At 37.4% G+C, this 16,626-nt stretch overlaps 1 protein-coding gene across 1 annotated transcript; it reads right to left on the bottom strand.

Annotated features, from left to right (window-relative positions):
• Positions 1-6,550: 6,550 nt before the first annotated feature.
• LOC109213110 (transport and Golgi organization 2 homolog) lies at positions 6,551-10,188 on the bottom strand. The gene is made up of 5 exons (XM_019376872.1): positions 10,034-10,188; positions 9,768-9,951; positions 9,250-9,456; positions 7,178-7,366; positions 6,551-7,077 (listed from the first exon to the last, which is right to left on the bottom strand). The coding sequence occupies exons 1-5, from the start codon at positions 10,114-10,116 to the stop codon at positions 6,934-6,936; spliced, it is 807 nt and encodes a 268-aa protein (XP_019232417.1). The 5' UTR covers positions 10,117-10,188; the 3' UTR covers positions 6,551-6,933.
• Positions 10,189-16,626: the final 6,438 nt, after the last annotated feature.

Raw genomic sequence — 16,626 nt, 5'->3', positions numbered from 1 at the left:
AGAAGTTAAGCTATTTGAGAGCAAAAAGATCAAGTCTGATTTGCAAAGCAACATATGCGAGATACAAGTGTGCACGTCTGAAGCTACATGAACTAAGATAGAAGAACCAGTTTCATCATTGTGTTTATTCTAAGTTTAGTTCAATTGTAGTAGGTTTTCATATTGTACCTTTCAGCTTTCATAGAAGCAATTGTAATAGGTATATTGAGTATTCAAGTTAGAGTTAACTTGAAAGTGTCGCAACAGTTGAGGCTGTGTGCTACACTGGGATTAGAGTTAATCCTTAGGTTTACAAAGAGTTTTGTAAATGCAGTTTTTGGCTCAGTGATTTTAGTGGAGTTTGGGAAAATCCTACTGAGTAGTAGGTCGTGGTTTTTTCACCTTTTGAGCCAGGTGTTTTCCACGTAAAAATCTCTGTTCACTTTACTTTCAGTATTTATTATTCCGCAAACTGCTGTAGTTAGAACACTTAGAAGAACCAGGTTCTTCTAACGCGAAAATTAGGTACCACACAAATCACCCCCCCTCTTGTGTGGTATTGACGTTTATAACATCAACTGGTATTAGAGCAGGTTATCCTTGAAGAGGTTAACACCTTAGGAAAAGATCAACATGAGTGCACCACCTGGGAACTGGGAAGGGCAATCCACTGCCAGGCCTCCTCTCTTCAATGGCCTCTACTACTCCTGGTGGAAAAACAGAATGAGGGACCATATAATGGGCGAAGACTATGAGTTTTGGGATATCATCACTGATGGTCCTTTAGCCACAACCAAGAAGAATTCTGAAGGAGTGGATGTTCCAAAGACAAGAGTAGATTGTACTACTGAAGATCTAAGGAAATGGGAGAAAAATGCAAAAGCCAAGAAATGGTTAGTGTGTGGACTTGGTCCTGATGAGTACAGCAGGATTCAAGGCTGTACTACTGCCAAGGAGAGAACATCCTGAACACATATTGGAAGAAGTTGATATAAATCAAGTAATAATTATAGAAAACGAGGAAGAAGAATCAATTGATGAAGCTCAAACTAGTGAGGAAGAAGAATTCTCGGACGAGGAACTATACGTCGATCAGCTTTAAAAAGTTGGTTTCTTTAATAACTCATGTTATAGCTAGTTTCTTTATATGTTTCAATCTAACTTTGTATTATGTCATGCAGATGTCAGGCAAGGGTCGAGGTAACAGTGATCCTACTGGTTCTCGGGGTAGAGAAAAGCCTAGGAAACAAAAGAGGAGGGTAGAAGGTATTACTCAATCCGTTCCTGCCTCTTCACAGATGCCTGTGCCTGCACCTCCACCCCAGGGCTATTCTGAGCTGCCAGCGCATGTCCAGCCCTACACCTTCGTGCAGACGCCTGGTCTTTCTTCACAATGCCATAGGACTGTACGACCTACATACAGTCCACCTGTATCATATCCACATAGATTGCATCCATCAGCAGCTCATGGATCGCATCGATCCATTTCACATCCACATGGATCACAGCATCCGTGTCACAGCCACTCGGGTCACAGCTATCTGTGTCTCATCCACTTGCGGCCCATACAGTTGTGTCGCACTCACAGGGCTCGCAGTCCCAGGGCTCGCAGCCATCTTCATCTGGGACTCCATCTATTGCAGGCCTTCGCCTGCGAGATACTAGCTCTGACCCCCTACACCTTCCACACATGCCTCCGATGTACATGCTTCGGACAATGATGTTGCTAATGACGAGGAGGTGCATTATGATGAATATGGCAGGATCATCATAGTCCCTGAGGGTGACGGGTAAGAGTTATTTGTTATTTTAACTTTTTTTGTTTAGTACAGTTTTACTAAGATATTAATGTATTTTTTTTAAAAAAATTGCAGGTTCATCCCTAGTAATGTTACTACAAGGATCATCACCAAAGCCACCAGAAAGCTTTATGATGGTCCTTATGCGACTTGGAGTGAATTCCCATCCGCTCTCAATGAGGCAATCTTCAATCAATTTAAGGTATAAATATTCTTTTAAGCAGTATAATCATTTATTAGCTTTTAGCTAATATTATATTATAAGCAGTTAATGCACTTAACTTTTGAATAATTATTAGCTAATAAAAGCTAAGTATAATATATCGAATATAGCTTTTATGATATTTCCATCTAAATATGATATTTCCACATAATACTTGACTTTTGAAATACAGAGCAAGTGTGTGTGGGAACACCGCTATAGCGCGGAAGTGGCTGCAAACTTCCATCTCAAAGCTCGAAAGCAGTTGTCCCATTGTTTAGAAAGTATGCCAAGTCGGAACGAGTTCTGTTCCATTATAATGGACATGGTGTGCCGAAACCAACATCCAATGGTGAAATTTGGCTATTTAATAAGGTTTTCTTTCTTACTCAAATTGATTTCTCAGAGCTGTTGTGATATCTGTCTTTTTCTTATTGGGACATCTGGTTTAGAGTTATACGCAGTATATCCCATTGCCGATTACAGACCTGAACTCTTGGTTGAAGACACCATCGATCTATGTCTTTGACTGCTCAGCTGCTGGGATGATTGTTAATACCTTTTTAGAGGTACATATTGTAATAATGCATTACATGCTTAACGATGAGGTGATCTACCCATCTGCTAAAAAAGGCTGATGGAAGGAGACACAAAATTTAAGGCTAATCAGTTACCTGGTGATTTGTTTAATGCAGCTCCAAGACTTGACTGTCTCTGATTCCTCTGCCCCTTCTACCAAGAGATTGTATTCTGCTTGCTGCTTGTGAAGAACATGAGACACTTCCTCAAAGTGCTGAATTTCCTGCTGATGTTTTTACTCCTGCCTCACAACTCCAATCAAAATGGCATTGAGATGGTGACATGCTCTCAGCAAGAGTTGTTTNAGCCTTGACTGTACATATAAGTTTTCACTTTTCATTAAGAATTTTGATTTACTTTTATATAAATTTGGAAATAGTAATTCATATATTATTTTTCTTATAGGGTCGCTTCACAGCTGAAGTGGAGCAATTCATACGCAGTCAGCCACCTAATGAGTCCGGCGCGCCAATCCAACTATCGGACGAGGATGCTGAGAGAATGTGGACGCAGGCTGCTGGCGGTCCAAAAGGGGGGAAGGTATATGAGCTTCCTAATAAGAAATTCCATCGCTATAAGTGTGGAATGCAAGGAATAGGGACTTCCTCCCAAGCTGAGCAACTTGATGGGGAGAGCCTCTCCTCTATGCGGGAGACTGTGGCAAAGCTCACATCCGAGCTAGAAGCCGCCAAGGAGAGAGAAAGGCTTAGAGATATGCAGTACTCTGGCATGCAAGCTCAGTGCAAGGGCATGCAAGAGCAGATCAAAACTCTCCTAGCTTCTGGCAATTTTCCAATTCCCCGGTCTTGTGAGTCATCGCCAGAGGCTCGCCTTCCCCGTGCTCATTCCCCCCGTCCTCCCCGTGGTCATTCTTCCCATCATCGATAAATAGCCCATTCTAGATACCGTCATGGTGAAGAAAGTTCATCAGACGGTGACGATAATGATGTAGAGAACAATCTTTGAACTTATAAGTTTATGCTAGACAAATACAATTGGTTTTCGAATGGTTCTGTAATAACATTTAACTTATTAGTTTGCTAATTAGCTTAAAGTATAAAGTTCCATTGAACTTTATACTTTGTTCGTTATAATTGTTGCTGTTGTTGTTGTTGCTTGTTGTTGCTGTTGTTGGCATATTTGTCTATTTAGGATTTTGGTAAGCTGGCAGGTGGTGTAGCTGCCAAAAGAGGCCGTTCCTGCCAGCAATATACCAAGAAAAGCGACCAACTTTGGTCGCTATTTGGTCGCATTTCTATTAAAAAAAACAATTTTCTGTGAACCAAGGTTGGTCGCTATTTAACCCAGATTCCCTAAGTAGCGACCAAGATAGGTCGCTATTTACCAGAAAAATAACAATTTCTGAAAATATGGCGATCAGAGTTGGTCGCTTATTAATAAATAAAAAAATTAATTCATGTATTTAGCGACCAAGTGTCGCTTATTTAAAAAAATAATTAAAAAATTTATAGTATAGCGACTAACATTGGTCGCCATTTTCCAGATTTTAAAAATATAATATTTCATATACAGACCAAAGTTGGTCGCTACTTTATAATTAATAAATAAATAAAAAAACAAAATTTACAAAAGGAGACCAACTTTGGTCGCAAAATTTATAATATTAAAATAATATAGCGACCAAAGTTGGTCGCCAGTGTCTTTACCGGAATATTTGGTCCTTTGACTTGAGAGACCAAAGTTGGTCGCTAATTAGCGACCAACTTTGGTCCCTAAGGTAAAGGGACCAGCTTAATATCGACCAGGCACGTTTGGTCGCTTTTTGGTCGCTTTTTGGCCAATGAGCGACCAACACTGATCGCTTTTTGTGGTCATTTTTTTCCGAATTTCTAGTAGTGAAATCATCTAGCCTGCACATTTCCCAAATTTTGGGAAGAATTTGAAAAAGACATCATGTTAAAGATGGGGAATGGAAGAATAGTACATTTCTGGACTAGATAAATTGATACATTAAAGGATTAACATCCTACTCCATACAGTCTGTCTCATAATAAAAACATCAAAACATAGTTAAGCAGTTTGCTCAAAAACGGTATATCCTATTCAGGGGCGGCTCAAGAACATTGGTGGCCTAAAGCCAATTTTTAATCTGGGGTCTTTCAAAAGAAAAAAAAATAATAATTCATCTATATTTTTAATTAAAGCCTATTTTTCTAGCTTTTTAAGATGTAAAATTGTTAATTGTTTCTTTTTATAAATAATAATTTTATATCTCCTAAGATATTGCTGATCTTAGATAATAGAACCATATTCAAGAAGTTGATAACTTGATATCGAAATTATTTTTGATGTTCTAATATACTTGTTGAAACGCTTGAAACCTGAAGGGAAAAAAAGAATGCGAATATAGTTTTATTCAACGATACTCTTCAATTCTTGTCTTTTTTATAGAAAAAATAAAACTCTTTTCTTTCTACAGAGAACAATATAACTTTTAATTGGAAAAAGAGAATCACCCCCCCTAAACCTTTGTCACGAGAATAAAACTTTTTATTATTTAAATTTTACGATTAACAAAATTAGTGAAGTACCTATATTATTATTCCCCTTTTCCATTACTCACTAAAACGTGTAATAAACTTTTAGAATCCGTTTTTTGGTATATTCAATAGTCCAAGTCTTATTTTTTATCTTTACCTTTTATAAAATATATTACTTTTTTTATTTAAAAATACCCAATATATTTAGACTTTACCTCTGAAGATTGATGTGAGATGTATATGATCCAACTTACTTTAATTAGATATATTGGGTTCGAGTCTTGTGGTTAAACAAATCTTGTCAAAATGTGTTCTTTCTTTTACTAGGCCTTGCGCGGTACGAATCTAGATTAGTCGGGATCTCAATACAAGTACATGTAGAAAACAAAAAGAAAAATTTGGGGCCCCCAAATTTGCTTTAGTGGCTTGACCCTTGGGCTGCCCCGATCCTATTCAAATATTTGAAAAGTATAAAAACATTTAACAAGAAGTATCCAACCAGAAATAATTTTGCAAATATTTCAACAACATTCAGTTTCATCAAGAAATCTTCAACAATTTCAGCAATTACATATTCTATACAGTTCCGAAAAGAAAAATAGCATCAACACTAACTTGAACATCATCCCAAAACAACAGCAAAAGTAATTCGAACAACATTCAACCTTTACTTCTCCTCTTCTAACCTAAAACAAAATAGAAAAACATGCTTTAATTTTTAAAATAAATTAGTTTTCCAATTTGGAAATAAAATAAAAAATATAACCAAAATCAACCTATGATAAAAAGCGACAACCAGAAAGAAAAATAAAGGAAAAAATTAAAGCAAAAATTCTGCACACTAGCAGGTAAAATAGATTCTCATCAATAGATTCTCACCATATGGGCTTGCTTCTGTTGCACCATTCCTTTTGATATACATCGTTGGTAATGGAGAATAAAGCCAAAGGCAAAGCTTTGATTTTGGAAGAACGATTTTGGCACCAAAGCAAAGAGAAGATATTAAGGATTTTCCCTGCTCCGGCATATCAGTAATGTTTTCGGTCTTCTTTACATTTAGCTTAATAGTTGACGTAACCTTTGTTTCCCCCGTTAAGGATTAGATCAAAGTTGTCCTCTTTTACAAAGATAAGGAATAAAAATTACTCCTATAGGCATACATAAGGGGCTACCTAAGTCTTTTCCTCCGCCTGCAACTGCCAGCCGCAACCTTCTGCGGGAAAAATGCAAATAAGTAATACGTCTATGTTGCTCTTTTAAGATGATTATGTCTAAAATCGACACCCAAACAATTGCTGCATTTTCACCTGAATATAAACTATAACGTGCTCACATATATTTACCATCACAGATGACAAATACTAGTAAATGCGTCAATAATACAGTTGTTTGCCTAGACTACAGATGACAAATACCATTGACGTCCCTGGCTACAGAATTATCAGGACCTGCATTCCTCACTAGCTTAACGACAAGCAAAAGAAAATAAGAAAAAGAATAACACGGAAAATGGAGGTTATGACCCCCATCTTTTCATCCTGTCCTTCATTAATAAGTATCAGTGCTGGGCAAGTGAACACTTACTAGTACATTCATATTACAACACTAGCTACAACACTTATTCTAGTGTCAGCAGCTAAGATTTAGATATACACTTAATATGATGCTCTTATTAAGCAAAACCACCTCATCTTCCCTAGCAGATTGTGCAAGGAGGTCCTGGCGTAGAGAAACGAATGAATGTAGGATCACCGAAGTATTACTTGATTATGCAGATTTAAGACAGAGGAAGATAACTCAGCCGCTTTGTCCATGGGAAAGATCACAAACATTGTCTTGTTTGGATCTTGGTAGTTCATGTTTGAAGAACTTCTTAGGATACAGAAACAACACCTTCAATCATAAAGGTCATCTGCTGCTCCTTCCATACATCCTTCTCAAGAGACAGTTCATAAAATGTTACCTCACCGGAACTCCTCACTGCCAGTGAAGAAGTGCTTCTTGTGCCATAACGCCCCTATGCACCGGCCGTTAGAAAGCAAAATTTATCAAAATGGAACAGGCAAATACGTGTGCACTTCCTTAAGCTGAAAACAAGAGGGGTGTAAATACAATACCATAGAGGTTTTAGTATCAATGAATATGGAGCTCAACTGGTACTCCCACTCAGGGGGGTAGATGCCTGGCAGGTTGCTGTCTTCTTTAGACACGTCTCTCATTATTCTTTCAGCTGCCCGTCCTATTGGAATTTCAGCTTCACCATATTCATCTAATAATTGCTTGAAACTGCACTCCAGCCGTTGAGACTGCAAATTTGAAATTCAGAATATGGAGGCAAAGGCACTTTTAATAATCTTAGGCATCACTCACTGAACCACTGGAAAAGAAAAAAGAATGAAAGCAGCAACATAAAAGAGACGGCACTCTTAATAATCTTTTGCTTGTTGTCAATTGCTTTAACAACATGCAAAAGCACTTTGACAGCAACTGATAGAAGCCTAAAGCATTAGGATAACCGCTCTCAGTATTATGACTTGAACACTGAGTTGCAAGTTAGAGAAACAATGAGAATGCAGAGTGTTCAAATACTCCCACGTCACAAGTTAGACCAGTTCCAACCAACAACATGCTAAGAAAGTTAAGATTTTACATTTAAGTTGATGGGCTTCAATAAAGCTAGGGATATGGATCTCTGTCTTCACTTCTTTTTCCATAACCCCTTTTTGGTCTTGGGACGAGAGTTTGACATAGTATTAGAGGGTCTAAACAGCCATCTGTAGAGCAGTATAGATATAAACTCTTTTACCTAATTTTGCTGCAGTATATTTCCTCCTAGATTAACGATCTATGTCATCAAAGGAAGGAAGTTCAAGAGAACATTAAGTATGTGACGACAAAAAACATTTTCCATATGAAATGTTGTGACTATGTTCATGTAGATACTTGAAATTGCAGCACTTGTCACTTTCTGAACTGATTTATTGCTCTTAGAACTTCTTAGTTGATTCTGTTTAAGCTGTGTCAAGTCTTATCACTCCATAGGGGAGCTCCTAAAACTATTTATCACGATCTCACGGTGAGTCTCTTAATCATAAATTGATAAAGTTGTCCCTAAACCTAGGTAGTGAATCTCCTTTTACCAGAATTGCATGTAGCTAAAATAAATTTTGTGATATCCACGGATTGATCCTTTTTTCGTCAATCTCTTTTCTACCTATGTGTAGTGGACCTGAATATCTCACTGATCGACAGCATAAACCAAACATTTAATTTCAGGAATATTGCATATTATTTCTACATCCAGAACAATATTTTGCTTTGACTAGTTAGGTTTGATTTATCACAATCCAACTGCCTCACAAACTGGTCACCTCTCCCCACTATGAAAACACTCAGAGCTCTTGTCCAGAAAGTTCTATAGACCATTTGTATTGCATCTTTAATTGTTATATTAATGATGTCCGAAAGTGAGGGAGTGGAGAACTAGTAGAGACCAGAAACTCTAGAATGAATAGATATTGTAAATCATGTCAAGCCTAACGGATAATGTCCTTCAGAGTCTTGGAGCTCAACTGATAAATAGAAAATAGTTATCATCAGCATTAGATTTATCATAATGCATTAAATGATTTTAGACCACCTATTTGTTTGTTTACCGGCTTCAGCACGAAATCATAAATAAGCTCTACCACGGATTGCCAAGCATTTGGTACTGAGTTTCCTCCATTTTTAGTAACAAAATAAACCAAAAGTAGGACCAAACTGGGAGTTAGTAGCATAAACAAAGATGGATTTGTGAATGAGAAATATAAGTTTCCTATTTTCATAGGAATCAATGAGATTATTCAAATTGTTCGAGTGGGTTGGAGATGATCTGCGCTAAATCCAGTGTTAAATAAGTGAATATATCCAGTTGAGGCATTTTTGATTGATTGACACAAAACAATTCCCTCAATACAACTTAACTCCGTCAGCCTATGTTCTTAAATGACCCCATCATCAATTCAACTTGTTTTCTTTGGTGGCCTATATTTTCTTTCAAGACATGTGCCTTTTTGAGTGTTATGTAAAAGCTTTGAGATCACGGAAGGTATATCCATAAGCACAGCCTTGCAGTGCAGGTTTAAGCGTCAATAGTCTAACAGAATCATCCAGAAGAAGACCATGATGAAGCAGAGAAATTTGTTACCTTAGGCCATGGAGTATCAAGTGTTGCATTTGATAAAACATGAATACCAGCTGAAACCTCAGTCGCAGACATACCGCTGTCTTTTGGTCGGTTGGTTATATAAACCATGGTCATCGAACAAAGATCAGCTACTATCAAATTAAACCCATTATATTGACCAGCTTCTCCCAAAAGTTGCTCCGAAAAATCATGTGGGCTCTTATTACTCTGCAATTACAAACCCACAAAAATATATATTTCACACAATAAGTACCTAAGAGGCTTATTTTTACCAAGTTCAGAAATTTTTATTAGAATCTGGAAAGTACTAAGGCAAGGGCAATATCAACGGTGAATTCACCAATTAGAAACAAAAGGATGCATAACCAGAAACATGCTTAGTTAACACCCAGCTATATTCCAAGATTCCCCATTTTTGTATACCCCATGGAACATCACATCAATAAAACATTAAGTCATAAGAAAGCTCCAGGCATTAAAACAAACAGGTGGAGTGCTTAATAATGCTGAGAAAGCACCTTTAAGAATCGAACAGGAAGGTCTCCTCTACTCTTGGCGTCTGAATTTGAATTGATTTCCCGAACATTAGTAAGGAAAGCCACTCTTCCGGAGCGAGTACAAGCCAGCCAAGTCCCGCCAGCAACTTCATCTCTTCCACCAACTATATCACTATCTTCCCACCATGCCAAAGGCTTCGTGGGACTTCCAACAATAAGGAATTATTAGACAACCAAATTCGAATAGAATAAATCGAAAAAAGTGCGTGAAATTCAAAATGGCTTACCGATTGTGGAATTCATCTCTGTTGAGGAATAGGAGGAAGGGATAGAGCGGATGCGCTTTCCATATGAATACGGCTATACACATGCTTTCTTGCCAACTGACTGCACTTTCTGCAATTGCAAATCCTAGTCAACTCTCCACGAAGTGGCAAGTGAGACCGACTATATTTCTAGAGAACGCCACGTGTAAGTAAGAGTTATTTTCTATTTGGGCCAAATATATATTTGTGCTACGTTGAAGATAAAGCCACTAAAATAAAAAGTTTAAAGTTAAATTATTTTCAAATATAGTAATGTGTTATTTGTTTTGGACAGACCCCTCAAGCCGGTGCATACAAATCATATGTACCAAGCTTGTTACATATGTAACTAATACGAGAACCAGTGAGGGACTTGATGACTCATCTACAAGCTGATGATTCAACTTTATAAACATAATATCAATATCTACAAGTGCATCTCAATGATGTAACGATCCGGTCGGTCATTTTGAGTTTTAGCATGTCGTTCGGCGATTTGAGACCTTGAGTAGCTTTAAATTAGGCATTGTGACTTGCGTATGTGGTTGGTTTCGATTTTCGAGAGGTTTAGAGTTGATTTGGAAGAATAATTCTAAATTTTGAAGCTTTAAATCGGAAGAGTTGACCAAGATTTGACTTTAGAGTAAATGACCTCGGAATCGTGACAAGAAGGTTCCTATAGGTTCGTAAGGTAATTTTAGACTTGGGCGTATGTTCGGATTGAGTATCGAGTGATACGGAACGATTTGGCGCTTATTGTCGGAAGTTTGCATTTTGAAGATTTTGGTAGCTGCAGATTTGGCCTTCGCAATCGCGGGTGTGCTTCCGTGATCGCGAAGAGGAACGGGTGGGCAATGTATAAGTTGCAAAATCAGGACTTAGCTCATTTCATCTCATTTCTCTCACTTGAAGCCAATTTTGAGGCGATTTTAGAGGGCATTTTCATTATCTATCACAAGGTAAGTAATTCCTACTTATCGTGTGCCAAATATATGGATTATATACGGATTTAAATATGAAAATTATTAGAAATTGTGAAATTTTTGAAAGAAAACCTAAAATGTTATTTTTGAGTTTTGACCATGAAATTAGGCATGGAGTTGGGAATAAATTATATATCTGAGTTCGTGGTGCTATGAGTAATATTTATCTTCGAGAATTTTTGGAAACCGGCAGCGTGCGCCCGGGTGTTGGCTTTTATTGATTTTCGTGTGGGGTTGAGGAATTATTTCTAATTGTCAAACGAGTCTCTGGGTATATTTTGAATGTCGCATGTTCTTTGGCTAGTTACAGACTGTTTGGCATTGGTTTGAAATGCTTGAGAGGCGTTGGAGCGGATTATCGAATTCCAGCGCAAGGTAAGTCTCCTATCTAACCTTTTAAGAGGGAATATACCCTATAGGTACTATACTCGCTATGTTCTATGTGTGATGGGAGCTACGCACGTATGAGATGATAAGCATCCATGCATATGCTAGATTCTTGATTTGTTCGGGCAGACTTAGACTCACATCATACTTTAACTATACTATTTGAGTTATTCCTACTTGTTTATATGCTTTAATTTATGTGTTAGTCTGACACTAGACTTGCATAGAGTATCGAGACTTACTATCTAGGCGCGCTACTTGATTAGCTGAGGAAATTTATACTTGCTCTTACGGATTACTCATGCGTTGTACTTATTTGTCAGAAAGTTTCTTGATTTCATAACTCGCATATATATTCGCGAGTTGGTTTGATGATCCATCAAAAGTTTCACTATTCTTATGGGATCAGGTTGAACGCCTCAACACTACTTTTATGGATCGGTCCATACGCCCTATGCAGTATTATGAAATATCTCTATGGATCGCCTTGACAGTATTATGAAATACATCTATGGATCGAGTCGTACGTACCTCGACGGTATTATGGGAGCAAGTAGTACGACCATAGCGAGATATCGTACAATCACTCTTAGGGGATCGGGCCATTCGGCAGCATCGTGCATAATATTTTGATAGGGAGTCGGTGCATATATGAGTATCCTGACTCACATTTTATGACGTTTATACCTGACATTAGTCATATATATTCCATTCGAGGTAGTATTTGGTATTTGAGGATTTCATATTTATTCTTCTATTGAGGATCGTTATACACATATATCTGTTTTTGTTGTTTTTTCTTGCTATGCTCATGTCTACTTTTATTGTACTTTGATTATTGGAACACTAGTAAGTGTCGATATCGACTCCTCGCCACTACTTCTTCGAGGTTAGACTAGATATTTACTAGGTACGCATTGGTTTACATACTCATACTATACTTCTGCATTAATTGTGTAGGTAATGAGACAGGTACATTTGGTGGTCACGCGAGCGCGTGGGTACAGCTGCTGAGAAGACTTTGTGGTTAGCTGCTCTTCATGTTATGATCCACAACACACATAGTTACCTTCCCATTTATTTACTATATTATGTCTATTTTCTATTCTAAATAGTTGTTGTAGTAGTAATGTTTATTCCAGCAGATGCTCATGCACTTGTGACACCAGATTTTGGAAATTTAAATTTTTTATCTTGGTTGCATTTTTGTTATGATATTCAAATTTATATTTCGACCACATTCCAATAATTAAGATAATATCAGTATTTTACTATGAAAATAGAATAGTTTGCTTATTTATTTCATCATTTGTACTAAATGTGTTATGGACTATTGGTAAGCGTGTCGATTAATTATTGGCTTGCCTAACGGCAGCATTGGGTGCCATCACGGCCTATGGTGGGAATTGAGTCGTGATAGCTATGTATTAGAGCATTAGGTTCACTTAGGTCTCATGAGTCATGATCAAGTATAGTAGAGTCTTGGGGATCGGTATGGAGATGTATGACCGTTAAGAGAACCTTCCTTTCTTCATTCTTTATCGTGCGACTTGATTTCAATTGAAGCTTATGTCTTAAATTCCTTCCCACTCATTCAAATGCGATGTCGAGAACTTGATATCAGTTGGGCATCGACGAGTTGATGATACAAGTGTGGTGGATGATGTTTTTCCCTGTGTTATGAGGGCATACTGCGATTGTTTCCTTGTAGAGGGTTGTTCAATCATTTCAGCACAGTGTTAGTGTTGCCCACAAGTTCAGGGTTGTACACAGTGTATAGCGATAATTCACGTGTTGTTATCGCACAGTGTTGGTGTAAATGTTAGGGTGTTTACTGATGTGCTGCGGTTGTGAATGCTTCAAGAGGAGGATTATTCGGTGCATAATTGGGAGGTTTAATGTTTTAGTACTTTTCCTAAATTTTTAAAGGATTTTTAAATCAATTTATTGCCTATTTTAGCAATACAAAAACCAATAATTATTCCTCAAATTATCATTTTTGGTGAGTAATTTATTTTATTCTCATATTTATTCCAAAATATAGCTAGGTAATTTTTGCACATTTTTACAAACTTATTTAGTATTTTTAAAGCTAAATTGCATATAATTGCAATATTAGCCTATTTTAAGAATTAATTGCGTTTATAATTACCAATTTGATTCCAGTATTTTTAATTTAACATTTGTATATTATTAATTAATTTAGTGCCTTTAATTTGTTTTCAGATTTATTTTTACTATTTTTATAAAATAAAAAGGGAAAAAGTGGCTATTTAAAATCTAGCCCAATTTATTTCAAATTTAGCCCAAATCGACCACCCCAATTAACCCAATTTCAATCTCAATCGGACCGGCCCAATTCCTAAACTACCCGCCCATGACCCAATTTAATCCAACCCGCCCGGCTCCCCAATAAATCCAAGCCGTTGATCAAAATGATCAACGGCCACGATCCCTTCTTTCCTTTTTAATTTCCCAAACCCCCCAACCCTAAATCACTCTCATCTATCAGCCGCCTTTGAATCCCTTCACCCCCTCAAACTCTATCGAACCTTCTCTGAAACCTAATCGTCTCATCATCTTCCACCGTGAAACCCACCGGAATCCATGGCTTCTCAGGCTGTGGGAGTCTTATACTCACCTCCTATTGCTCCTATGTGCTTGATACCTAAAGATTCGAGGCCTGACTTTGAAGGTTTTCACCAGACCTCTATCGTTTCAAGGTTCTCTGGTCATCTCCGGCTTTGCTCCGGCGTACTATAGTTGTTTGAGTCTGATTCCGACCTCTCCGACTCAGATTGATGACCTCTCAAAGCCTTTCTCATTTCTAGGGTTCTTCTGAAACCCTAACCCTTCGAGGTTTTCTCTGACTTTTTTTAGATCTGTTGTGTATCTATGCTCTACTTGAGTTTTCAAACGATTTCCCTAACTTTTCTTTCAAAAATTACTTTTTGAAGTCTTTCTTTTCCGATCTAGGGTTTTCTGAAAATGCTTGAGTGTTTATCTGACTTTCTTCTCTTTTGCTTTTGTGTGTATTTGCCTCTACTATGTTCTTATGTTTACCTTCTACCACGTATGTTCCTCTACTGTGCTTTCTATATTCCGTTCTTGTATGTTCTTCTACTGTATTTTCTATACTATGTCCTTGTATGCTTTTCTACTATGTTCTGCTATTTTCTTCTACCATGGTCTGGTATGTTTCGCCTACTGTATTCTTCTACCATGTTCTTAAGTGTTCTTACTATTTTTTTCTTTTCTTCTACTGAACCTTGTTAAGTCTCTTTTAATAGGATCTTCTTAAGCATGCTTTCTTTTACTGTTCTTATCAGTCTTTCCTCATCATGCTTCGAATTAGTTTCTTTACTCTGTTTACTTTGAACTCTTCTACTGTATTTACATACTATTCATGAGTTCTGATTGCTGGAAGAAGCATGTTAGAAGTTTCAGTTCTTTTCTGAAACCTCTAAACATGTTTCGATTCAACTACTTGCCTCCTCATCTCTGTACTTGATTCAAGGTGGAAACCCTAGAATTTGGGGGTTCTGCCGAGGTTTGATTATGTGATTTGATCGAACTAGGGTTTTATTTTTAGAACCCTTAACTCTGTCAGACTGACTTTGAGTCTCTGAACTGAGTCTGGACATTTGTTTTCATACAATGCTGAACTTTTTGCTAAACTCTTCTACACTGGATTTTTTCTACTGATTTACACGACAGTCTTCTTTCATGCTCACATGCTCCTTATATATGATGAATTTTCCTCTAAATGGTTTTCAAATTTGCAATTAGTGTAAACTTCCTTCTGAATATAGCTTGATTGATTTCTTTCCATCTTTTACTGATTTCCTATGTGACTCGACTTAGGTAAAACACTTCTTCATCTTTTATGACTTGGTTCATTCATACCAAATTTCAGACCTTGTGATTTACTGGCTGTTAATTGATTCCCTTTCCTTATTTGCACAGACCATGTATTGTCAAAACCCTGTCCTTAAATAACCTTTATGTATTTGCCCTCAATTGCATGCTTTACCCAAATTGTTTGATTAATTGCTTTCCTTAATTGGTTTATACCTGTTTGAATCTGAATCCCTTAATAAAAGGGAGTCTTGTGTAACTGATCGATAGTCAGTTCTTCAATTATTTTTCTTACCTTATTTTCTCATGACTTTCACACTATAAATACATGACCCCCTTTTTTTTTACAAAGCAGACACGATTAACAATCCTCCACTAATACTTTACAATATCTTTTGAACTCTTACTAGCACTCTCTTCTTGTCTATTCTGTGGCTTTTACAAGACTACTGCACTTTCTCTTTGTTTGTTTCCTTTGAAACTGGTATGTTCTAATTTAAGTTTCAGCATCATCACAATGTGTTTATTTACAATTTTTTGTATCCCTGCCTACTTTACTACTTCTGCAAAATTAAATATTTAAACTAGCATGTTAATCTTTTTCCGTTTGTTTCTGCTATGAACCCTTGCTCCCTATTCCCCCTTATGTGATGTGAGTTGTAGTTTAAAACATGGCAATATGCAAGTTATTGTCTATGGTTTGAACTTGATCCCTTAGAGGATCCTAACTTCTAAACAATGTATTCTAACAGGCTTATGGGGTAGGCCAGCATTCCTCATTGCTGAGTATGCCCCACCAGCCTTCCTTTGCTTTTCCTTTACTATCTCCCCCATTCCCTATACCCCTATGTGTATCAATGTGAACTATTTCCTTTCCCCTTTTCCCCTTTCAGAATCCTGCACTTGCACTCTCTCTTAGTTCTTAGGTTCTGCCCTCCTCCTGTGAGCCTTGCCTTGGGTCCCTGAGTTCCCTCTAAACTTGGACACTTGAGGGCTGGCTCTTCCACACTGCACTATGTCCTAGTCTGGTAATGTATTTGGGGTGTAAGCACTACCCGGAGTCCATGCAAGGCTCTTAGGGAACTCTGACACACCCCAAATGAGAGAAAGGCTTTGAAATATGATCTTTGGAGTTGGTTCATCTCATATTTCAGACATGGAGTCTGAATCAGGCTCTCCTTGGTCGTACTTTTTATTTCTGATGTATTTTTCTTTACTTTCTTCTAGGTTGTAATAACTCTGTAATAAACTTTCGGGGATTGGTTAGTGAAAAGGGAGGGGTAACCATGCATGTAAAAAGGGTAGATAACTTGCCTATAGGAATCTCTAATTTCAGCACTTTTTCCT

This window comes from Nicotiana attenuata, unplaced genomic scaffold, assembly GCF_001879085.1.
Source record: "Nicotiana attenuata strain UT unplaced genomic scaffold, NIATTr2, whole genome shotgun sequence".
Classification (NCBI taxonomy): domain Eukaryota; kingdom Viridiplantae; phylum Streptophyta; class Magnoliopsida; order Solanales; family Solanaceae; genus Nicotiana; species Nicotiana attenuata.
The sequence above is the reverse complement of the archived record's forward strand: the minus strand, read 5'-3'. Positions and strand labels throughout refer to the sequence as shown.